Source organism: Camelina sativa, chromosome 8 (genome assembly GCF_000633955.1).
Source record: "Camelina sativa cultivar DH55 chromosome 8, Cs, whole genome shotgun sequence".
Classification (NCBI taxonomy): domain Eukaryota; kingdom Viridiplantae; phylum Streptophyta; class Magnoliopsida; order Brassicales; family Brassicaceae; genus Camelina; species Camelina sativa.
This window is the reverse complement of record NC_025692.1, coordinates 12,538,026-12,563,459: the sequence shown is the minus strand read 5'-3', so window position 1 is coordinate 12,563,459 and position 25,434 is coordinate 12,538,026. Positions and strand designations below refer to the sequence as shown.

The 25,434-nt window shown below is 31.9% G+C and overlaps 2 protein-coding genes, 1 long non-coding RNA gene and 1 pseudogene across 4 annotated transcripts in view; 3 read left to right on the top strand and 1 right to left on the bottom strand.

Moving 5' to 3' along the window:
- LOC104707064 overlaps nucleotides 1-476 on the bottom strand; it is a 1,875-nt gene extending 1,399 nt beyond the window's left edge. Inside the window, exon 1 of one of the 2 annotated variants that reach the window (XM_019228445.1) lies at nucleotides 108-476. In XM_019228445.1, coding sequence (XP_019083990.1) covers nucleotides 108-410 — 303 coding nt within the window. In that variant the 5' untranslated portion in view covers nucleotides 411-476. The remainder of the gene's footprint in view (nucleotides 1-107) is intronic. The other variant, XM_010423334.2, reaches the window with a different exon arrangement.
- LOC104707062 lies at nucleotides 612-8,486 on the top strand (annotated as a pseudogene).
- Nucleotides 15,091-16,065, top strand: LOC104707061. Its single transcript, XR_754542.2, has 3 exons — nucleotides 15,091-15,304; nucleotides 15,411-15,682; nucleotides 15,811-16,065. It is a non-coding gene; the product is annotated as an uncharacterized LOC104707061 (long non-coding RNA).
- LOC104709470 lies at nucleotides 23,289-24,844 on the top strand. The gene is made up of 8 exons (XM_010426080.1): nucleotides 23,289-23,430; nucleotides 23,507-23,591; nucleotides 23,704-23,839; nucleotides 23,932-23,987; nucleotides 24,072-24,113; nucleotides 24,237-24,327; nucleotides 24,409-24,567; nucleotides 24,659-24,844. Exons 1-8 carry the CDS (start codon nucleotides 23,289-23,291, stop codon nucleotides 24,842-24,844), a joined length of 897 nt encoding a protein of 298 aa, XP_010424382.1.

The following is a 25,434-nucleotide window of genomic DNA, read 5'->3' as shown; positions in this document are numbered from 1 at the left end:
CAAAGGAGCAGGCTTTGTAGTCTTTTTACTGTCCAGTTTTCAGATTGAGTAAGATACTAAACGAAATTACACTGATTCATAAGAGATTGGTTACACAGAATACACACCTCAGGCTCATTGACGTCTTCAAAATCAGGAGGAACTCTAATGGCGAACCCATCACCAAAGAACTGGAACCAAGACGAAGTGTTGGCAATGCCGAGTCTTAACGGTTTAGAAGACTTCAAAGGATCTGCTAATGACTCTGGAATTTGGTTTTGAAAGATGAACGAGACGAAACAGAGAGATGCTGTTCTAAGCACCACATCTCTCCGGAAGGTTGCACAAGGTGATAAGATTTTGGGTTTATTATGGTTTTGAGGTTTAGGGTTTGGCGGATGAAGACAGAGAGAGTGAAGTAGAATGGCCATGTGAAGAGGAAGAAGAAGAAGAAGAAGACTTCACCATGGCTTCTTCTAATTGGATAAGAAGTGCGGAGATTCTCTGAAGTTTTAAAAGCTTGGCGAAGATGAGGGGTATTTTAGATGTTTCGTTGTTTGGTTAAGGGTTATTTAGTCATTTTATGGGCCAGGCCCATAAGGCCCAAAGTTTACAGTTGCTATTTGCGAAGGCTTTTTTTGACATGGCTAGTGAGATCCTCGGAGCTTGACACGGCGAAGTCATGGCGGCGAGAGAAAACTCAACGGCGGAGGCGGAGTCACAGTACCTCCATGTCCTCTCTGCTCTCCTCGCCATGGAACCGGTGGGTTCCGTTATCGTTCTCGCTAGGTAAAAACCACTGTCAACCTCGCCGTCGCCGCCGTGAGCTTCTTTGGTTCTAGTTGCTCCGGCGATTGATTTTTGATTTTGTTTGGCCATTGTGTAGAGAGTGTAACGGAGGATCAATTACTGATAGTGCCCAGAGATTTTTCTGGGAAATTTGTGTTAAAGCTGTAAGTAAACTCTACTCTTCTGCTCTGCTTTGAGTACTAAAACCAGAGAACTCAGAGAAATTTGGAAGCTTTATTATATTGTTAGGATTTTGTAGTCAGTGGATTGATTTGGGACTTTTAGTGTTTGTTTGTCAAGTTATGTTTTCTTTGCGAAAAATTAAATCTTTGAGTTGTTGTAATGTGTAACTTAGTGTGAAACTCTTGCATGGAACCAGGCTGCGAGTGGTAACGGATCATACGCCAAGAAGTTACTGAAGAAACTTATAAATGAAGTTGAGTTGGAGAATGGTGAAGTATTGGATGAAGTGTATGAGGAGTATGCGCTATACATGTCAACTTCAAAGGTCTACTTTTTTTGTTTCTTATTGATATTTTCCTTGTTTTGTTTCGTAATTGATGGAAAACAAAACAATGTTTGGTTGGGTGTTTTAGGAAGATACATTGGTGAAAGAAAACATTAGGATCACCAAATTTATCTCTTTTCTTTTCCCAGAAGGTAAAAAATCATGTCTTCGCTGTGTGTTTTTATTCATTGTTCATTGAGTTTTCCTGAGTGAGATAAGTTTTGCTGACTTATCTGTGGATTAGGTTCATACAAACACCCAAGTTGTCCATTGTCAAGGAAATTAGTTATTCATCTGCAATGTTCATTGAACATGCTTGAAGGAGGTACCGGGTAAGAGGTTTTTTATATGATCATTTGACTGCCACGGATTCATTTCAATTCACGATCCACATTTCTCAACTTGGATCCTGGATTTCGAGCAGGTGTTCCATCTGGCCATCAAGTCTGTTTCTGTCAGAGTTTGTTCTGTCATTTCCGGAGTTATTCGCCAATAAATCATGTTTTGAGGTTAGTAGAGTTATATTGACTGATGAGTTTTACGTTCTGATCTATTTACTCACTTCGTGATTCGGTTGAGTCCTGTTTAGGTTGGCTCTGGAGTTGGCATGGTCGGAATTTGCCTTGCGCATGTAAAGGCCAAAAAGGTAATCCCTAGTCTCTTAATACCAAAGTTCCCATCATATGTACACAGCTATGTTGTGTGTCACATTTTTTCTTCCGCAGGTTATACTAACAGATGGAGATCTTTTAACTCTGTCTAACATGAGGCTTAATTTGGAGAGGAATCACTTAAACTATGATGACGAGCTGCTCAACCAAACCGGAGAAGCTCAGAGTACAGTGAGTTGAAAATACTTTCTTTGTGCCTTATGAGTTCTGATTCAGAGTATACACTTCGCTGATTCAAGATTGATTCTTTTTCCTCTAACAGCGAGTTAAATGCATTCATCTTCCATGGGAAACTGCATCAGAAAGTGAACTTAGCAAATATTGTCCAGATATCATGTGAGTAAACCATAAAATCATTTTGTATAGACAGCGTATGACAGTCTCCCTAAACCCTTTATGTTCTTCTTATCAGTCTAGGTGCAGATGTAATTTATGATCCGTCATGTCTCCCTCATCTACTGCGGGTTCTAGTAGCTCTTCTAAGGAAACCAACCAAAAGAGACAATGGCTCTCTCAAGACTGAAGACAACAGAGACGCACAACAAGGATGTAGCCCCAAAATGGCCTATATCGCATCTGTGATCCGCAATGAAGACACCTTCAATGCTTTTCTGACACTTGTGGACCAAATGGACCTTTCCATCACGGACGTGACTGCTGAACTGACACCTCGCTTCGAGCTTTTACCGTATATGCATTCGTATGACCGCTCAAGTGTTCGGCTCTTCTCTATATCCTCCAGATAATGTATAATTCTTTCTTTGAGAAGCACTTTAGTTTCTTTACAATTTGAAATCAAAGATTCTTGGTCCGTTGATCGAAACATTTTCCATGGTTTGGTGGATGAAATCGCCGTTGTTGCTAGAAAACGCACCCGTTCTGATATATTTACTCTTGTTCTCTGACAGTGATTGGATCTCTTTGTCGATACCAGTTATTTGATTTATGGTTTTTTACAGAAACTGTTAGGATCTTTGTAAGTGCAAATAATTACATAATCACTCACCAACTTCGCTGTAGCAAGAGATAAGATAAGATGCTTGTGAAGATTAAACTAATATAAAAAACACATCTCTGATGATCGGTCGGTCAACTGGGTAAAGTGTTCTCTAAAGTGAGAAATAAAAAATTAATCATTTTTTCCCTAAAAGTGCCTTTGCCTTGGTCAATGATTCTCTCGTCTGGTTCTCTTGTTGTATAAAGAGAAACACTGACCAAAGGCAATGATAGTTTAGCTGAAGTTGAATCTTGAGTGGAGTGATTACAGAGCGAAGTGTCTGTTTTGATTTCAAAGCGATCGTCTTTAATGGAGGTGATTCACGCATGGTCTGCTCCAAGATNCTAAGGAAACCAACCAAAAGAGACAATGGCTCTCTCAAGACTGAAGACAACAGAGACGCACAACAAGGATGTAGCCCCAAAATGGCCTATATCGCATCTGTGATCCGCAATGAAGACACCTTCAATGCTTTTCTGACACTTGTGGACCAAATGGACCTTTCCATCACGGACGTGACTGCTGAACTGACACCTCGCTTCGAGCTTTTACCGTATATGCATTCGTATGACCGCTCAAGTGTTCGGCTCTTCTCTATATCCTCCAGATAATGTATAATTCTTTCTTTGAGAAGCACTTTAGTTTCTTTACAATTTGAAATCAAAGATTCTTGGTCCGTTGATCGAAACATTTTCCATGGTTTGGTGGATGAAATCGCCGTTGTTGCTAGAAAACGCACCCGTTCTGATATATTTACTCTTGTTCTCTGACAGTGATTGGATCTCTTTGTCGATACCAGTTATTTGATTTATGGTTTTTTACAGAAACTGTTAGGATCTTTGTAAGTGCAAATAATTACATAATCACTCACCAACTTCGCTGTAGCAAGAGATAAGATAAGATGCTTGTGAAGATTAAACTAATATAAAAAACACATCTCTGATGATCGGTCGGTCAACTGGGTAAAGTGTTCTCTAAAGTGAGAAATAAAAAATTAATCATTTTTTCCCTAAAAGTGCCTTTGCCTTGGTCAATGATTCTCTCGTCTGGTTCTCTTGTTGTATAAAGAGAAACACTGACCAAAGGCAATGATAGTTTAGCTGAAGTTGAATCTTGAGTGGAGTGATTACAGAGCGAAGTGTCTGTTTTGATTTCAAAGCGATCGTCTTTAATGGAGGTGATTCACGCATGGTCTGCTCCAAGATCACTCAGCACCACTCTCCTCTACTCCTTTGCCCAGGTACCTTTTTTTTGTTTCCTACTTTCTTTGTTCAGAAATTTTTTCCCAGAAAATAACCAGATTTTATCTGTTTTATGATGAAAACTAAAACAGACAATACGTCTCTACTGGGAAATATTGTTTAAGTCCCATCTTCTGGGAAATATTGTTTAAGTCCCATCTTCTGGGAAATATAGACAATACGTCTCTACTTCTCTCCGTCTTTGTCTATTTGTAATTGTCCCCAAAGTTTAACAGTTCTGTATCTAAGTTACAACATTTCAAATCACTTTGAAACGATGTTTGGTGTGAGTTGTAACTTGCAAGATTACTTTGGTTTAATTTACTTAGAGAGATGACTTTGAAGTGCTGGACGAGCCCTTATACGGTGCCTTCGTTAAGTCTACGGGTGTTGATAGGCCTTACAGAGATGAGCTTCTCTCTAAGATGGTATGTCAATTCATTCACTGTGATCCATTTTAAGCTTCCGGGGTATTAATAGGCAATGCTTACTTGCTTAGTCTTAAATAATATATTATCGTCACATTTGTCTGATAGGAGTGTGATGGAGAAAAGGTGGTGAAGGATATCATCTATGGTCCAGGAAAGAAGAAATATAGGTTTTGTAAGGTTATACTCACTTCTCTCTCTCTGATTCACAGACTTTTAAAAAACATTGTCAAAGGATTCTCATTTGGTTGTGGCCCTTTTCTGTGCAGCATATTTCAAAGCAGCGACTTCTTGGTTTGCCAAGTGAACTAATGAGTAAAGGAAAGCACTTTATCTTGATACGTAATCCCCTTGATATTTTGGTAAAAGCTTTTTCTTGGAAATTCTTCTTAATTGGTTTCGTGTTGACGTTCTGATCCTTTGCAGGTTTGATGACATGTTTATTGTTTGTTTGTCTCTTCTTGTAGCCTTCTTTTGAGAAGATACACCCTCTGTCGTTCCTTGAATTGGGGTTAGGAGAGTTAGTTTCGATATACAGCGATCTCTGTCTAATGGGAACACCACCAGCAATCGTCGATGCAGATGAGCTCCAGCGAGATCCTGAGGTTTATATTGCAGTATTGTGAAATTTAAGCAATGAACTCAATTCTCTTTTGTAAGAAGTTGCTTATGTTCTGTGTAATTCTTCTATTCTCAGGCTACACTACGCAGTCTTTGCGATGACTTAGAGATCCCATTTCAAGCCTCTATACTAAAGTACACCCTCTCTACATCCCTTGGATTTGACGATTAATGGAAAAATAATGACCATATTTTCATTATATTGTTTGTGTTTTATTAAAGATGGGAGGCTCGTCCTATACCAGAAGATGGACTATGGGCTCCATGGTTGTTAGGGGTAGATCCACACCCCTTACCAAAGAGCTCGGTCCATTAAAGGCCCAAATAAACCTCCAAGGAAGGAAGAGTATTTTGGTTTTGTCAAGAAGACGAACGGACACAGTTCCCATAAATACGGACGTACAATGTCCGTAAAAGGGGGTTGGCAGAAATTAGGAAGAGATACGAGTCATAAGTATTAATCCCTTCACTGGAAGTCTTGAATCGACGAGCTGCAAGCTCGTCCTTCATCTTACCTTTCACTATGTTAGCTCGTCTTGTTCACTTTGTAGTCCGTCCTTTTTGTGCCCCGGCACCGATTAATAAAAGATCTTTTCGATCCCCATTTTGCCTATAACTAAACATTCTAATTGTCACCGATCCTAGCATCAACAACGGTGGTACAAGACTCTTCACAAATCAACGGGTTTCTCGTCTCCAAAGAAGTACCCTCATGTAAAAGCTCGGTTTTACTTGCAATTAAAGATTCTGAAACTCAGACATCATTCAAAACTATAATGTGTTTTGTTTTGCTTTCAGACTTTTCCTTTGAAGCATTACGATTTGCTTGAGCAATGTTTACAGCTATACAACATTCTCAGGCGCCATGTGAAGCACAAGTCATCTCTCTTGACCAGCACCTTAACTCCTCCCAGTCTCCCAGTTCCTGAAAATGCGAAACTTCTTGCTTGGGTTGGTGATGAGATTGTGCCACGTGAGATGGCGAAGGTGCTTAAACCATACATGCATAGATCTCTGTTTGTTGTTGTTGCTTGTGTACGTTTCTGGTCTGATGTTATATTTCCTTATTCTTGTTTAAGGTATCTGTTTTTGACTCGGTCGTGCAAGGCGGTGACTCTGTATGGGAAGGTCCTCGAATATACAGAGGGAAAGTATTCAAGCTTGAAGAACATCTAGACCGGTAAGAAGCAAGCAAGCAAGAGAAAAATCCTAGCAGTACTTCTTCAAAGGCATTCTTATTAATATATTGAAGTGTTGCATATAGGTTGCATGATTCAGCAAAGGCTCTGGCTTTCAACAATGTCCCAACCCGCGAGGAGGTAAGCATTTGATAAATATCATTATCATAGTTTTGAATTTTGGGTTTGAATGAAGCTATTTCAACGGAAAATGCACAGATAAAAGAAGCCATTTTCAGAACTCTCATAACCAATGGGATGTTTGACAATACACATATAAGACTGTCTCTAACTCGAGGCAAAAAGGTACTAACTACACTTTTATGAAGTGCGATCTAAATAATATGCAACGAGTTCTTCTAGTTCTCAGTTCAATCATTTTAAACCTGAATGAGCTATGAATTTGTTTCTTCTAAGGTCACTTCTGGAATGAGCCCTGCATTTAACCTCTATGGATGTACTTTAATTGGTAAAGTTTCAGATTTTGTCTCTTGCAAGCATACAACTAAACTCTATAGAATATGGTTTTTGAGTATTATTTGTTTTCAAAAAATAATGTAGTGCTTGCCGAATGGAAGCCTACTGTTTATGACAATGATGGCGGGATTGTGCTGGTGACTGCAACTACACGTCGCAATTCACCCAATGTATAAAAATTGCTGTTTCATCTGTTTAGTTGAGTGACATTGTCCATTGTTGTTTAATCTCTTTTTCTTTTCAATTTTTCAGAATTTAGATTCCAAGATCCATCACAACAACCTCCTCAATAACATACTCGCAAAGGTTCCATCTTTCGCTCCATAACGAATTAAATTTGTGATCGTGTGTTCTTTAGGGACATCATTTTAAGATGTTGTTCTGTATAATGACACAGATTGAAAGCAACAACGCAAACGTCGATGATGCAATCATGCTTGACAAGGATGGCTTTGTGTCTGAAACCAATGCAACCAACATTGTAAGATCCTCGGGTTTAACATTTTTACTCTCCATTTGGAAACTAAAATGGTAGATTAACTCTGTTAATGCAGTTCATGGTGAAGAAAGACCGAGTACTCACTCCTCATGCAGATTACTGCCTCCCGGGCATTACCCGAGCTACTGTAAGAGAGAAGAAGATACACATTCATTTCTCCTTACATCTCTCAGTGACTATAACATGACATCTCTTCCATGTCCAGGTCATGGAACTGGTCGTGAAAGAGAATTTCATCTTAGAAGAACGAAGAATCAGCTTGTCGGAATTCCATACAGCTGATGAGGTTTCCTCATCTTTTCCTTTATCTTAGAATTTTAAATGATCAATAACTAATTATTTTCCATTCATGCCATACTTTGCCAGGTATGGACTACAGGAACTATGGGAGAACTCAGCCCGGTACATACACAAATCTCTCCTTTACAGTCAGTGAATGTTGTGATTCCAAAACATATACAAAATAAAAGAAACTACTCTGATGTTTTTAAGTAATATGACAATCTTTGAAACACTTTCTTGCTTGTTTTGTGTCGCTTATATATCGAGTTTATTGGCTTTTTAGGTTGTGAAAATTGATGGGCGTGTGATCGGTGAAGGAAAAGTAGGACCGGTAACAAGAAGATTGCAAAACGCTTACAAGAAACTGACCGATGGTTCGGGCGTCCCAATACCTACTTACCAAGAACCTTGAACCATACGTTTGATTGTATAACACATAATGGTAAACTACGTTGTTTAAATGTGTTCATCTAGATTCTTGGATTCGAATTCACTAGCTTGGCCAAATGCAGAATAGATCAGATTGGAAAAACTTTAGTCATTGGATTTTACATTTTTTTTTTTTTTTTTTGACAAAATGGATTTTACTTTCTAAACTCTAATAAGAACGTAATTGAACAAGAGGAAACTTCTTACATTATTTCTTTTATTTTATTTCAGATAAAGCGTAACAAAAATGTCTTGTGTTTGCAAACATAGCATACGAACAAAACGGCATGTTGTTTTAAATGGGTGGAGAATGAGCTGTGGGTTACATTGATTCAGAAGAAAGTTGTGGTGTTTCAACGTAATGAATAGAAAATGCGTGTTGTTTTAGCTCCATGACTCTCTCATATGCTGGGCAGCTGGTGTGTGTTGTCAATGTAATTATCAGTTGGTCGTGAGTCCAAGTCAATTTAGCCTCTTATTTGATTTATTTTTTCCTCCACCATGATGACAATACTGACGGACTGACCCTTGAATAAAACCATAACAACACCATCTGTTTATGCATTAAACGAGTTTGGATCCAGATTAACGTTTTCTTTAAGTTTATATTCTTATACAAGTTTGCATCCGGATGGTTAATCCACAAGAAAACACTTGAGTAAACTAAGGGTATTAATAAGAACAAACTTACATTAGTAAAGAAAACTTAGTTGAAGTAGTGAACTCCCTAATGGATTAGTTTCCATATCATTTTCGAATGTGATTGGTGTCTAAAAGCGGTTTTGTTTCGATTAATTTAGGAGACAAAAATATATAACTTAGTTTAGTTGATAAATCTACGTTAAATCATAAATTTACAACGCTAATATATTGAAGCATAAATATAATATTTTTCTTTCTCACAAAAAAAGTCAGAAAATATAATATATTGAAAAACATATATGAGTTAGTAATCACGATAGACCTATGAACCTCTGATGGCTTAGAAGACTTTCTAGAAGAATGTGAGTATCAAAGTAGTCGTCTGTGAATGATGGCTATTGCTAAGATTGGTATAAGAGAAAGTTCTGATTATTCATGTGTTTTGGTCTTCGTGGACAATGTCATTACTTTTTTTTTTTTTTTTTTTTTTTTTTNTGGCAAACCGTGCACAATGTCATTACCATGTTTCCAATTTATGGTCTTTCCTCTATAAGTTCTTAAATTTATTTAAGTGGAGATTATTGGTTTGATATTTGAATACAGTTTTAAAGATTTAAATGTTAAAGAGTTACGCCCCCTCAGTTGTATTTTAAATTTGTAACTTGTAACTTTGTAAGCTGAAAACATTTTCGTTTGTCTCATAAAATTATATGTCTTTGTAAATTGCTTGTGTTTTCTTTATAAGTAAATTTTCTTTAATCATTACATTATTTATTATTACTAGATCGAGTAAGTGTAAAATGCTTATCATTCCAGAGAAAAATCTGGTCAATTCTCCACATCATCTAAGGTAACAGTAATTTAAGTTACATATTATATTCTAAAATGATAAAACAACAAAATGAAAATGTACAAGTTATACATATACTGTATCCTGTTTGAAAATCTTCTGGACAGTTTATACTTTATAAGTGACTTATAGATCACGTAAAATTAAGTGAAGAAAATTTTATGTATTATCTAATATATTAAAGGAACAGTCAAAAGGGCTCACAGCCAATCTCACAAAAATTAACATCGTTTATCCTTAATGAAATTGTCCTTAAAAAAATTTCGGACAAGTTTTTCCTCTCTATTTAGGTTGCTGAAACGCACCACATTCATCCTAAGACTTAAGATTACTAATTTGCCATTAATGAGATTCAAAACTGGACCTTTATACCCTTTAGTTTAATTAAAAATATTTTAAAGTTTAATTTTCTTAATTATCTAATCTATATAATCGTCAAAAACGTGATTTCTATAAGTTATAAAACCCTAAAACCTAAAATAATGGGCTTAATAGAAAACCCAACAAAAATATACCGACTTCTTCGAAACCCTAAAATTATAGGTTATTCATAAATATAAGAGAAAACTATCAAATGTGCCATGAACAATGTTTTTCTTTTCCGAATCTGTCATAATCGATTAAGTCTTTCCAAATGTGCCACATCGATGGCAATTGGCTGACAACTTAAATTGGTGGACAACATTTTTGACATTTGGTGGACAACTTTAATCCCTTTGGTGGACAACTTTAACTTTTTTGGACAATTTTAACCCCTTCGTTCGCCAACTTTAACATTTTTGGACAATTTTAACCTCTTTGGTGGACAACTTCAACCTTCGTGGACGACTTTAACCTTTTTTCTTTCATTTTGGTGGACAACAATTTATGCCATAATGCCAAATATGACACATTTCGTAAGATTGAAAACAATATGACACATTTGGAAACTTTTTAAAAAAATATGGCAGATTTGACAAAAATCCCTAAATATAAATAGGTGCAGCCCTAACCATTGTCCATAATTCGAAATCTTCAAAAAAGAAAAAACCCTAAATTACTCTCATGTTCTCGAATTTATATTTGTATTATAGTCTTGATGATCTTTTATATGGTTCTTCGTATTCGTGTTCGTGTTCTAATTATTCATATCCTCTTTTTGTAGTATTTGTTTGGAACGCAAGTTCAAGCATTACCAAAACTTTGTGTATGGTCTCTTTACTTCTTATATTATATTGTATATTTTTCTTGAATTATTAAAAGTTTTGTAAATCAAATTATACTAATTCGTATGTTTCAGGTGAGTTAGTAGATGGTCGTGATCTTAGTTCTATGTACCCACACAAGAAAATTAGGTATTTTATTTTTTTTGTATGCCTAAACTTATTTCATTTATACCTTGATGCTGCTAAATTAAAAGTCTCATGTTTATAGTTACAGGAAAATTTCGGAAGATCCTAATATTAATGAGAGATGTTTGGTAATTGTAATAGTAAACTATTCTATCATATTTATTGACATTTATTCATGTGTTTCTGGCTCTAATAAATAAATATAAATCAATAGGTAGAGGTGGCGAAGTCTATCGAACATTTTTATTTGATTTATGCTTCCTCATCGTTGCTAAGAGGTATGTTGCTAAATTAAAAACTCTTTGGTTAATATTATAAATATTTTCTAATGGTTTAAATTAAAACATTATTTAGATGAATCCACCAATGATCGTATAGTGAAACTCAGGTATTGTTTAAAAGTTTATAAGAAAGATTATTAATATTATAAATTTGATTCAGAAATCATACTAATATTTTGTAGTTACTGTTTTATTTTGTAGAAAGGCTATGATTGGTGCTAATAATATCCCAACATCTATGGTATAATCTTAATTAAAGTATATGTTAATGTTCAAAATTACCTATTCTTATTTTCTCGGATATAACATAATTTAGATTGATTAGTTAATCAGCAGGTGAAAGATGCAGGGTCAGCAATACGACGTCTTACGGCTATTGCTTGGTAGTTGTTTATGTTAAAACAGCAGTCTTAACCCTAATTCTTTGATAAAATAATGTTCTAATGTTTGTTAAAAATTGCTTAGTTTGGTATTATCACGGTAACAATTTGTGTTTAAAGGTCACCCTGATATTAATTCTTTTATAAAAACATGATACTAGCGTTTATTCGTAAATCTTTAACCCTAACCCTTTTTTTTGATATTATCTGCAGAGAAGGTATTTATCGCAAAGAATCTAAGTCGTTTCCTTTCTGTTTAAGATTCACGGTAATTACCTAAAATATATTCTTATTAGATTTTTATTATATCTAATCTAACATATTTTGTTATTTTAAAATAGTCTGCATATGGAAGGAAAAATAATTGGTGTCGTAGCAAATATTCTGGCGTGAAGCGAGTAGAGGAACATAATTTAGAGAATAGTATGATGAATGTTCTGAGATCTTATAATTGCTGTTTTTTGGATATTGTTTTAGATGGATGCATATTTTATGAAATAATAATATGTCTATAAAGTTTATTTTTTTAATTTAAAATTTACAGTGCTTTATAATGTCGTTCTATAAGTAAATGAGATGAGACGTGTTATCAATGAGAAATGTGCGTACCGAAATTAAATTAGTAGCAATACAATCAACCAAAAGGTAAAGTTCTTGATCATTATGTAAATTTCAATATGTCGTGAGATTGTATATTTTAAATTCCGAAATTGTATATATGAATGATAGAAGTAAACGAGTTAAGTACCCATATTAAGTATATGTAAATGGTTTATATATAACGTTTTCAGGCTGAATTTTTAAAAATGTAATAATTATCATTTTCAAGGTTGTTAATTTAAACTAATATTTACAATTTTTTTGATAAAATGTGAAAATTTATTAATTTTACGTTATGTTAAGTAGGGTGGATAAACTTAAGAAGTATTCCATATTAAAAACAGAACAGAATAAAGTGTATTATCACTATTAATGTAAAAACAGAAAATATAAATACGCATTAAAAGTCGTAATGATAAACATTAAGAAGTTTACTATTATCTCTAAAATAAAGGGAAGTGTAAAGATATTTATGTCTGGAGATCTTACAAATTATTTAAAAGATTTGGTAAACATATATTCTTAAATATCACTTATCAAAAAAATGTATATCTAATATATATTAAATTACATATATGTATATATACACGTCTATTCGACTCTTTTGACATTCAACCTAAATCAAAGAAGAAAACAAAAAAGAGAAAACTATGGTTAGGTATAGCCTTTTCGATGATGTTTCGCGTTTGAATTTATCGAAATATGAATGGAAAATTCGTGTGAAGTTTTTGTGTTTATGGGAAGAAAAAGGTCCATGTTTTGAGATGGTTTTATCTGATATTAAGGTATTTACTTTATTCTAATAATAAGCTCATTATGTATTCCAAAAATAAAGCGTATATGCAATTATACCTGAAAGTTTTTACTTGCAAGCGTTGAGCATATTATTTTGACATATAAAATCATATTATGTGACAATTATTAGTACTATGTTTTATTAGGGTGTAAAGGTCCAATGTTCCTTTCGTGGAGATGTTTATGATCTTTTTGTCTCCAAGTTCAACGTTGGTGATTGGCTCGATTTCGAAGACTTTAAGGTTGTTGAGCAGTATGGTTCATGTTTAGCTACCACACATCGTTACAAAATTGTTATTTTGTATAATACCACAATCAAAGAGAATTCAATTGTTGGAGGGAAAGATTTCTATGATTTCATCGATTTTAAACTCATTAATGATGGTACCCAATGTGAAGATTACTTAGTGGGTGAGGAATTATTTTCGTTATTATAATATTAATTTCAATTATTATTAGTAAATCTTTGTATTTGAACTAACTTTATTTTTATACAGACGTCATCGGTGAGGTTGTCAATGTTGGGGAATTCAGCTGTAATTTCGGGAAATTACAAAAAAAAAGACGAAAACAATAAGTCGGAAAATCATGAGAAATCTGATGACGCAACACAATATTCGTATGTTGTTTTAGTATTGTACTCGATTTGGTTCAGAAAAAAAAAGAAAAACACTTCTTATCTTGATCACTCAGAAACAGATTGTACGGTCTTTGAAGAATTTGATGACGACAGTAATGTTGGAGATCAGGACGATTCTGATTATATACAAGAAGGAAGCGATGAAGAAGATGATGTTTCCTATGATATAATGGATGAAGAATATGATGACATTGATGAAGAAACTGATGATGAGGTCGAATACCAATCAGATAATAGTGATAACGATGATCATAATGAGGATAAATATATCCAAGGTTTAGAGGAGGATGAAGAGAACGATGAGATGCAAAGTTCTAAAGAAAATCTTGAAATAAATAGTAGAGCAGAGGATTACTCTATTAACCACAAAATATCTTTTGATCTACGTGATTTCAGGTGAATTATAATACTCTTATAATAATAATATATATTTTATACATAATTATGATCTTGAATTATATTGAAACATAAAGTTTTAATTCTTGACATTTTAGTGGAACCCTAATAAGGTGTGAATTATTCGAAAGATCGGCTACAAAATTCTACGATACTTATAAATCTTTCCGGGGTGATCGCTTAATTTGTGTTATTCGATGGGGTGTTATTGAAGTTTTCCAAGGTATACATTCAATTTGATGATATTTATTGCTCAGTTTTGTTGATCAAATATTAAAGAATTATTCTGTTTTAACTTTGCAGGAAAAAGAAGTATATCTTATACAATTTGTAAGCAAATAATACTCAATCCGCAAATTCCAGATGAGTCGAAAATGATGGAACTGTAAGATTATCATCTCTGTTCATGTTATATATTAGATGAAAACATTCTAGAAATTCGTTTATATATTTTTTCATGTATTAATTAACTAATTTATATGAGACCAAGGAAGAGGACTCGCAAATAGAAGACTGACGATTTCCTTATTTTGTTTTGGCTTATTATGGATTTTAGGGGGTTTTAATTATTTTCTATTTAAATGATAGATGGATTCTAATTTTTTGAATTTAAATAGATAACAGTTTAAATTTATTACATATATTGATTTATGGTTAAATTAACCATAAGATTATTCTTTTATCATTATTTTGATAAAAATATCTACATATTAAATACTTAGAAAAAAATGTAAAGACAAAGACTTTGAAGTTTCCAATAAAGTTTCAACAAAAACCGTAACAAATATACGAAAGGCCAATGCATGATAATAAAAAGATGTCAGCATGCAAGTTGAATAATGCAAAGACAGACATGCAATTTAAAATTTAGAGTTTCAACCGTCAAATTAAAATTTTTAAAATAAAGTATTTTATTTTAAAAATAAAATATTGTTCATTCTTATCGAACAGAGACACATGCAGCTTTCCCTGTGTAGACCACGGGTTTTTATACAATCCACACAAATCTAGAACTCTTATTCTTATAATCCTTATCTTCTTTAGTTTATGAATATATGAACTACAAATAAGTTACTATAATATTTGAAACTTCTCTCTGAAACTTCTTCTTGCTTCTAAATACTCGAAAAAAAAGGAAAACAATTGCCAAGCAGGATGGTGCTGTACGTAAAAGATCTGAATCCGATGTTACATAACCCGGAAGTTGCTGTGAAAATTCTTAGAGAATGGCCACCTCATTTTATTCAAGGACAGCCTTTTTATCAAAGTTTGATTTTGGTAGACGAGAGGGTAATTCTTCTTCCTATTCCCAATTTGCCGTAATTATTTTCAAATACCAAATGAGATGTACAACAAAAATAAAACAGTTAAATGCTAAATTGTGTTTCTATTATAGGGAAATAGGATTGATGCCAAGATAGATGCGGATCTTTATGTATCAAGATACTATGGAAAAATCAAGGAAGGAGACTGGTACGAGATTACTGGATTTTTAGTGATTGAAGGTCAACAATCATTTAGGAACTCAAACCATCCGTTTCAGATCCTGATCCAGGATAAAACAAAAATGATCCTAACATATGTGCGAAGTACTGACAATTTTATCCTTTTTTTATGAGGCATTGAGAATGAATAATTCGACGCCTGAAGAGAAGAACCGCTGTGTAAGTAAGTTTTTATATTCAACTAAACTTAATAAATCTGTTCTTATGTGATGCTATTCTATTTTAAAGATGATGACTTTCTTTTGTTTTTTTATATTGTTGTTTTTTCGTTGGAATTTTATTTTATGTTAGATGTCATGGGAATGCTGTCACACGTAAACAAGCCTCAGACAATTGATTTCCTTGAACATCAAAATGGCTACATTTCAGAGAATGAAGTTGTGACATTCATTATCCTTGAACACAAGTAAGATAATATTCGAAACTTTCGATATTCTTAAAAATATAATCTATTTACTGGTTGTTTAACTTATATACAATCAATTTTTTTTTTTAAGTGGCCTAGAGATTGAATGTGTTGTTGTTGGTTCTGTTTGTACTGCATTTCTCGAGAAACGGAAAAAAAAAAATTTCTTCCCCTACCTTTTCTAATCAATCAATAATGTGTACTCCCTGTTTTAAAACGCGGCCGCCGAGCCCGCCGAGGCGCCGTTTTATCGCTCGGTGGAGCACCACCGCCGGGATTTTCCTATAATCGGTTAAAAATCGGAAAATTGGAATAAATCGATTTTTTTGCTGAAAATAGGATGATAGATGTTGGATCTAATATTTGGTCATCAAAAACGGTTGAACTGGAGAAAAAAATCGATGAAAAACAAGTTATTAACTCACTAGCGGCCATAAACTAGGGTTGCAGGTTAATAAAAAATCATGGGAAGAAGATGATCTGAAAATGACATTTTTGCCCTTTATTAATAAAATGTCGAAAAAGGGAAAAAATGGAGTCAGTAAGATTCGAACAGTGTAACACCACCTTACAAACAGGTTATATACCGACTGTGCTGTGCCAAGTTTAAACTATTCACTCGCAAAGGAAATATATAACCACTAAAACTTATAATGTTAATATTTATTATAAAAAATATTTAAAATACCCTAAAACTATTCCCTGATTAATCCCCATATAATTCTCGATTAATCAACTAATCGCTAGGCCCTCATCCACCGCCCGACTAGCGCCTAGCGATTTTTAAACATGGTGTGTACTCTTCTGTTTTGGAGGATCTCTGTTTACGAAAGTACTGTTAAATAGTCTTATATACCACTCGAAACTATCATTTTCTTACTTAAATTCTACTTTGCTAGGTATCCAATGTCTGATGTCTCAGCTACAATGTTCGAAGGTCATTTTTGAAGATGAAATTGATGGATTTAATACTGGCGATATGATGTAATGTTGTTAATATAATAAATTGAATAAATTTAGTATGAACAAAATTATGCGGGAATTTTAAACTTGAATTATTCAATTTTTACAGGCGCTGGCTAGACATTGATTCCAGTGATGAAGACAATGAAGATAAAGATTGAGACTGTGGTTCGAGTAGATGACTATAGTTCCACTTCTCAATGTTTCTTATTATGTTCACTTTACTACTGTTGTTTTAGACTTTTAAATAATATTTTGTTAAAATTTGAACATGAAATATTCGTGTTTAGTTATGTTTGTAATGATTATTTTTTTTTACTACAATTTTAATCTAATATCATTATTTTACTAATATATATATCTTAAAAGTTTGAGTTTAACTTAATAAAACTTTACTCTTAATTTCGACAAAGAGAATCGACGGTTAATCTTGGTTAACTTAGATGGGCATGGCCTTAATTTACGCCAATATGAAAGCCTTCGCGGCTATTAAAAAAAATATTTAAGCATTCTACGTCTCTCTAATAATTTTTTGACCATTTGGCTTTTGTTATCATCCATATCCTTGTGGTAAGATCTCAATCGATATTTACTAAATTTTTTCGTATCCTGAATTCTTGGTTTGGAAGTTTAAAGCTTTTCATAAATATTTTTTTCAGAAATTGTGATGGAAGGTGGAAGTTCTAGGAAACACAAATGGCTCATGTCAGATTTCGAATGGGAAGATAGAGCAATTGAGAAGATTAAACAAGCGTTTCAAAAATCGAGAGATGTGGTACTAAAGGAAACGACGAGACGTTTCACTGCGATACTTGATATGTTGAAAGATTATATCAAGAAAAAGGAAGAATATATTGGCCTAATCTGTCAACTTGAAACAGTCGATGCTCAAATCTCGCTAATGAATGATATCTTGGAGGGGCAAATCGACTTGGTTGCAGAGCATAACAGGCTAGAAGATGTTAGGGTTGTTATTGAGAAAAATGTCAAAGAATGTGTTGTTCCTACTGTTGATTGGGAAAAACTTCGTGTTCCTTTTAGTGGTTAACTATGTTAGAAATTTCAACTTAGACGTTCAGAGTTCTTTAATAAAATTTTTTATTATCTGTCTAAAAATTAACGGGTATTTATTTTATTATTTTATAAACCTAAAAATTTGTTAAAGCGATAATATAAAATAGAGATATTGACCTATCTACAAAATTTAATTATAATTTTATTAAATTTTTGAATTAAAATTCGGAAATAAACATAAATAGTATTGGACTTTAATATTTTACAGAAGTATTCATGGTGATATAGTTTCTATATTCATTGAATGAAATATCTATAAAAATATTTTAACCTTATTTTAATCGTAATTTTCTAAAAAAGAAATGGGAAATCTAATAATATATTTGGTGATTACTGATAAATGTACATATACCATTTAAGTTTATCCAATGACAAAGTAAACTGGAGTTTTGACGATATCGTAAAATGAAAAAATTCCAAAAATAGTTATATCATGTATATATATATATATATTCGTTTACAACTTTTTAAAGTGAAGATCGTAGGTTTCGTTTTAGCATAAGTTTTTTTCCTTTAGAAAACATGATAGACCTTCTAACCAATGCTATTAAAAAAAAATACGGGAAAAGAGACTATTTTTACGATGTGAACGACCTAAACCCCTTCATTCACGAGTGGAAAATTAACGTCAAAACACTGAGGAAGTTTGAGTGCCGTCATCCTCTTTTCAAATCAACAGACTTGATTGTTGTTGATGATAAGGTATATTTACAGTATACATCGTGTTTTGATAAAAAAATTTAAAAATTATGTTGCTTACATATTTTTGAAAATGTAGGGTAAAAAAATCCATGTGATGATGCGTCCCCCTTATCGTGATATCTTAATAAATGATCTTGAAGAAGGTGAATGGATAACGTTATCAAGATTCTCACTAACCATGGTTGATGAGATTTTAAAGCTAACTGATCATCGTTTTATGATACATTGGGGAGACAAAACATGGTTTAGAAGAATTCATCCTTTGTCTTCCAAGCAGTTTTATTCTTTTGTATCATTTAATGATATCAAAAGTGGATATTTAGACCCTGATTATTGTGTAGGTGAGATAAAAAATTATATATTATAAAACTTAAATATATCTAATAATTTATCTTCTAATGAAAATTTTATGAGCATACATTATTGGAAGAGTTTACACTGTTGGAAATCGTTTTGAAGAAGGTCCACCATATCAAGAATGGAATGAGTTGTTTGTTGTTTTGGAAAATATTGAGTAAGTCATTCAATTTTAAAAATTTTAAATTTAAATATTATCATACTCATTCATATTTTAATTCTAAAAGAAGCAAAATTGTAGGGGTGATCGATTGTCATGTCGTTTACCAAAGGAATACGCGAATGCCTTTTTCAATAATTAGATTCATTGTGTTTGTGATATCATATGTGTGTTACGTTTTACCAAACTTGAGACTAAAAACGGTTTCGTATTATTTCTTCATGTTAAAAAGTATTATTGCTTAGATTAATAAATATGTTAATTAATTAGATATTTTTAATGTAGATACATGGATGGCAACAACGGTGGAAAATTGTACAATGGTCATGATCAATCCTAAATGTCCACAAGTCACGCAGATGTTTGATTCCTTTGTCGAAATGGAGAACTGAATTTTAAATTTTTAAAGTGTAATTTGACATAATTTAAATCATTATGATATTGATCTTAGATTTTAATTAGACATATTTATATTTTAATATATTATAAATTTGGTGATTATCAAACCAGAATCATATTCTTAAGAAATTCTCATAGATATTATTATTAATAGATTAATTGACATTAAGTTTGTTTAAAATTATAATTAACAATTTTTGAAACTATACTAAATAACTAATCATAAATTTTATTATCGCATGATTTAATTATCAAATTCTATTATAGTATATATATATATATACAAACTAACTAAATAGGGTAATTACAAAATTAGTTGTGAAGATAATATAAAATTTTAATATGAAATTGAATCTTTTTAAAAAACGTTTTAAATCAAATATAGAAAAAACTATAATTAAATTATCCGATTATTTCTAAATGCTTATGGTGATACCATGATTTAGAATGTAAATATCTTAACAATATTGAATACTTATCTTAAACGAAATATTAAAAGATCGGGAAATATATATAATATATTTGGTACCCAATGATAATTGTAAAATTACCATTTAAGTTTTTCTGATGATAAATATTTGAAGTTTGACAGTATCTTAAAATGTAAATATTCCAAAAAATAAATTTTATGTATTATGTATATATAAATACGTTTAAAATTCAGAATCGTAAGTTTCGTTTTAGTCTAGATCTTTGAAACAAAAATATGGCTAGCCTTCTTTCCAATGCTATAAAAAAAAGGTCGGGAAGAGAGATTTTGATGTTGACGATCTAAACCCCTTCGTTCATAGTTGGAAAATCAACGTAAAAATATTGAGGAAGTTTGAGTGCCGTCATCCTCTTTTCAAATCAACAGACTTGATTGTAGTTGATGAGAAGGTATAATTTCATTATATAGTGTTTATTTAAATTTATTTTAATCTTTATGTACTTATGTATAACGTTTACGTAGGGTACGAAAATTCATGTATTGATGGGTTCTCCTTATCGTGACATCTTTATAAACAATTTGGAAGAAGGTGAATGGATAATGTTATCAAGTTTCTCATTAAGCAATGTTGATGGCGTTTTTAGACCAACTGACCATCGCTTTAGAATACATTGGAGAGACATGACATGGTTTAAGAAAATTCCTTCTTTGTCTTCAGAACAATTTTTCTCTTTTGTATCATTCAATGATATTAAAAGAGGATATTTAAATTCTGCTTATTGTGTAGGTAAGAATAACAATTTATTTTTCAATTGTAGGTTATGTTTGAAGTTGTTGATTACTTTAACTATTGAGAAATATTTGCAGACCTTATCGGAAGAGTGTTTAGTGTTGGAAATAACTTTGAACAAGGTCAACCATACAAAGAATGGAATGAGTTGTTTCTTGTTCTAGAAAATATTTAGTAGGTTATTCTAATTTTATAAGCTTTACGTTTTTAATTCATATTAATATAAACAAATTCTCAAAGAAGTAAAATTGTAGGGGTGTTTATGATAATGCGTTTCATGGAAGATGGCCTTACGGTAAGTTATACTTTATAATGTATTTTTAGTAAACTTGAAATTGTTATTTATAATACATATATTAAACAATTTTATGGCAGTTAATCTAATTGGATGCATCAGTAATATGGGCGAAATCAAAAGTTTCAAAAAAGAAGATAGTGCTGATCGTTGGAGTTTGATGAATCGTTACATAAAATTCACTATCAAGTCAATTGAGTAAGTTTTTTAAACATGGTATATGCAATGTATAATTATTATATATAAGTAATATAATAAATAGATAGACATATCATTGAATGATGTATATGTACTTGATAAAAATACGTTTGATGACCTTTTTGATTTCATTTATCCTTTTACAAGGGGATATGTACTGGACTGTTTCGCGACAGGATGTTATGCAAATCATATGTTCAAAAATTTCAAGCTGGGAAATGGGAAGAGGGTTTGTCTGTTCAAGATGTGGAAAGCAGTCAGATTTGGAGGTGATTAAATATGTTTATAAAATATTGTTTGTTTAAATTCAATGCTGTAAATTATTATTATGAAATTATTAATGGGTTTACTTAATATCTATAATCGTTGATGCTAGATGATCATGTTCTCCTAACAAACGGTGATGGATGCTCGGACATAATAGAGGATCCAAAGAGTGAAGACTTTGCAGATTACATGCACATGTAAATCAAATTCGTATTACTTAACATTTTTTAATTAAATATAATAATATGTGGATATATAATAAATTATATGTTTATCCAAACTTACATTTAGGTATAATTTCATTAATTATGGAGAGACCAGAATAAAAGATTTGGATGATACCGACTATCGTTTCGTTATGGACTAAAGGTAAATAACAAATCTAACTTTTTTTTTGTCTAATGATTAATTGATATGGGCAACACTGCTTTAGATTATTTCTCCTCCAAATTACAGTGATGCACTTGACTCCTATATTCATCTTGCTGTTGAGGATTCTTATGAGAAGCATCGAATTCCTTATTGAGTATTTAATTGTTTTAATGATAAACATATTTGGTTAATGTTTGATTTTTAAAGATTCTGATTTATATTTAATTTAAATATCGTTAATTCAAATTTTAAATTATTTTAAAATAACATTGATTGCAAATGATGACATGTAGGGATTTGCGAAATGGTTTAATATAAAGTCCATTATTATAATTTACAAAAAAACATTTATTCCTAATGTCAACATATAGTAATTTATAACTTCTTGATGATTTTCATTAAAATTATTGAAGAATAATTATGTAAAATTTACTTAAAAATTTAGTTAACATATTTAGAATATTCATTTATGATATGTTTACATTCTTCATCATTATCGTCTTTTTTAAAAAGGTAAATATTATTTCTTTTAAAAAAATCAAGTCGGTTGTATAACATCTCTATATATTGATACGCTAATGTGTTAAAAAGTCATATGCAGAACTCAGTATGACTTCTAAAAAGATGAATGTTCGTCCCTTTGTTCAGCTATGCGATCTCAACCCTGCGCTAGACCATTACAAAATTAGAGTCCGTATCATAAGACTTTGGAAGTCATTTAAGTCTCTACAAATGGTCTTAGTTGACAGTGATGTAAGATTTAATAAGATATTTTAAGCGTAATGTTTAGTTAGTATCTCTATCATATTTTAAGAAAAATCTCGATAATAGCTTTCTAACTTCTAAACGTTATATATAGGGTACAAGGATACATGCATCTATTGCAGATGGTTTGGTCAGCAGGTTCCAGAACCAAGTCGCTGTCGGCGAGTCTAAGATAGTTGATACATTCAGCTTAGTAGATTATGATAGTAGTTATAAGACAAGTTCTTTGGGATTTAAAATCGTATTTTATAGAATCACTATGGTGAAACCATGTGATGAATTCCTAGTTCGTGTCCCAGAAAAATATTTTTAGAATTTTGCTTCTATATTGGCTGGAGAATTAGACAATAATGTATTGTTTGGTGAGTTGTTAACTTCATATTTAAAATTTTTATTTAAAGAAGAAAATTATTAATTCATATGTATTTTTGGTAGATGTTATCGGTCAGATCTTGATAGCGTTAAAACAAAAGGGAAGGATAATGTCAAATTAAGTTTCGATCTGCAAGATTTCACTTATGATTCCTTAGTAAATTTTTTTATAATTAAAATTATTTTGGAATATAATATCTAATTATAAATTCTTATTTCATGCATTCGTCATATAGTGGAACCCGGGTGAATTGCACTGTGTGGGCTGATCTTGCAAAGGCCTTTGATACACAGATAAAGGAATACCAAGATACTGTTTTCGTTTGTGTAATACGATTTGCATGCTTGAAGGAGTGGAAAGGTAATTACTGACTTTCTGAAAATCTTAGAACTTATGATTAACAAATCTAAAGTTATCAATTAAATCAAAATTTCAGGGAACAATAGTATTTTCAGTGCGTTCAACTCTACCGACATTATGATAAATCCAGTTATGCCTGAAGTGGACGAGTTTCGAAAAAAGTACACACACACACACACATATATATATATATATATATATATCCTTTCTATATTACTCAGCGATACATGCTATAAACGTTTACATGATCTTATTATTATCATAACTTTACAGGTTGCCCACTGATGCTATTGATTTAGTACAACTTGATGATGAACCAAGCCCTCAAAAATCAAAGGTGACATTATATGAGGAGTTTTTTATTATTAACGAAAAGAGTACTATGGACCAAATCGTTTGTGCACTTGAGGTAATGTTTGTAAAGAGAAAATTGATATCATATAACTTGAATTGTTTTTGAAAACTCTTTAAGTTAACAAACGTTTGGTTTATTCTTTACAGACGCGAACATGTGTGACAATCGCCAAAATTTCTTCTGTTGAAGTGTTGCCTAAATGGTATTAAATTGCATGTAAAGTTTGCAATAAGAAGGTGCAGCCGTATCCACTAGAATTTCAATCTGGAAAAGATCTACTTTATAGTTGTGGAGTTTGTGATGTTGATGTTACGGATGTTGATTACAAGTAAGTTTCACTTGGATTGTTAAAAAGTTTCTTAAGATTTGTGATTTGGAACTATATATACATTTTAATTTATGCATAACTGTTTGAAAGGTATCAACTCATACTTCATGTTGGATATTGAAGTTCACAAAAGATTAAACTGCTCTTCTTTGACGGTCTTGCTCAACTATTTATTGGAAAAAAGGCTGAAGAACTGGCTTTGGAAAAATCAAAAGTAAGTATAGTACCATTTGAACTTCTTTTAGTTTGAAAAATATATAAACAAATATTGAATCAAGTGTTCACCTATGGTCAGGAGGATATTACAGCTATTCCTGAATCTCTTTCTGTCTTAGTATGGAAGACTATGCTGTTTAAAATTTCGATTACAAGCGATAATTTAAAGAGCGACAAGTCTGCTTATGCTGTCGAAAAGTTTTGGGAAAAGGATGACATGGTTGTTCAATTTGGCAAGGTACTTAAGAAAAAGAACAAAAACGCATAATACCATTATGAATACTATATCATTTTAATTTTTAATCTCAATGTATATAATTAAAATGTAGGAACTCTTTGGAAGGAATGAACTTTCAAATATTTCCTCGGATACAAACGATCATAAGTTGCAAATCGCACCAGCTGAAACGAGTTTGTCTTCATCTAAGAGAGATCATACAGAAAGCGATGTTGTGTCGAACGGGGGTCATAGCATGAAGACAAGGAAAAAGATCAAAACTGAACCCAGAGACTAAACAATTTACATCACTTCAAAATATATTTTCGTTTTGACATGGGTTTTTAATTATTTTAGTCTTTCACGGGGATTATGTTTTTTACAGAAAGTTTATATTATTTCAGACAACTTCCGTCACTTCAAAACGTGTTATCGTTTTGATATTGGTTTTAATTTATTTTAGTCATTTACTGGTATAATTTTAGAAATAAACAAAGATTTATATATATGATCTGACATAAATAAATAAACATAATATATAATCATTTTGGAAATATTGATAGTTAGTATATTCCTATGACCCAAAAGTAAAACTATTTTAAAATAAATTAAAGTTCCAAAAGAACGATAATACGTTAAAATAAATGGTAAAAAAATAATAGTCTGAATATTCAATACGAAAATTGAGGAAAATGAACATTAGCATTTTTGTTAATAAATATTTTTAAATTAAAAACTTAATGGTAAACTTAAATATTGTCAATATTCAATACGAAGTTTGAGGAAATACAATATTCACAGATGTGAAAACTTATCTTCTACGTGTTATATCTTATAACTCTTACTATTGTACAATGTCAACTCTAAAAAAAAAAAAAAAAAAAAAAA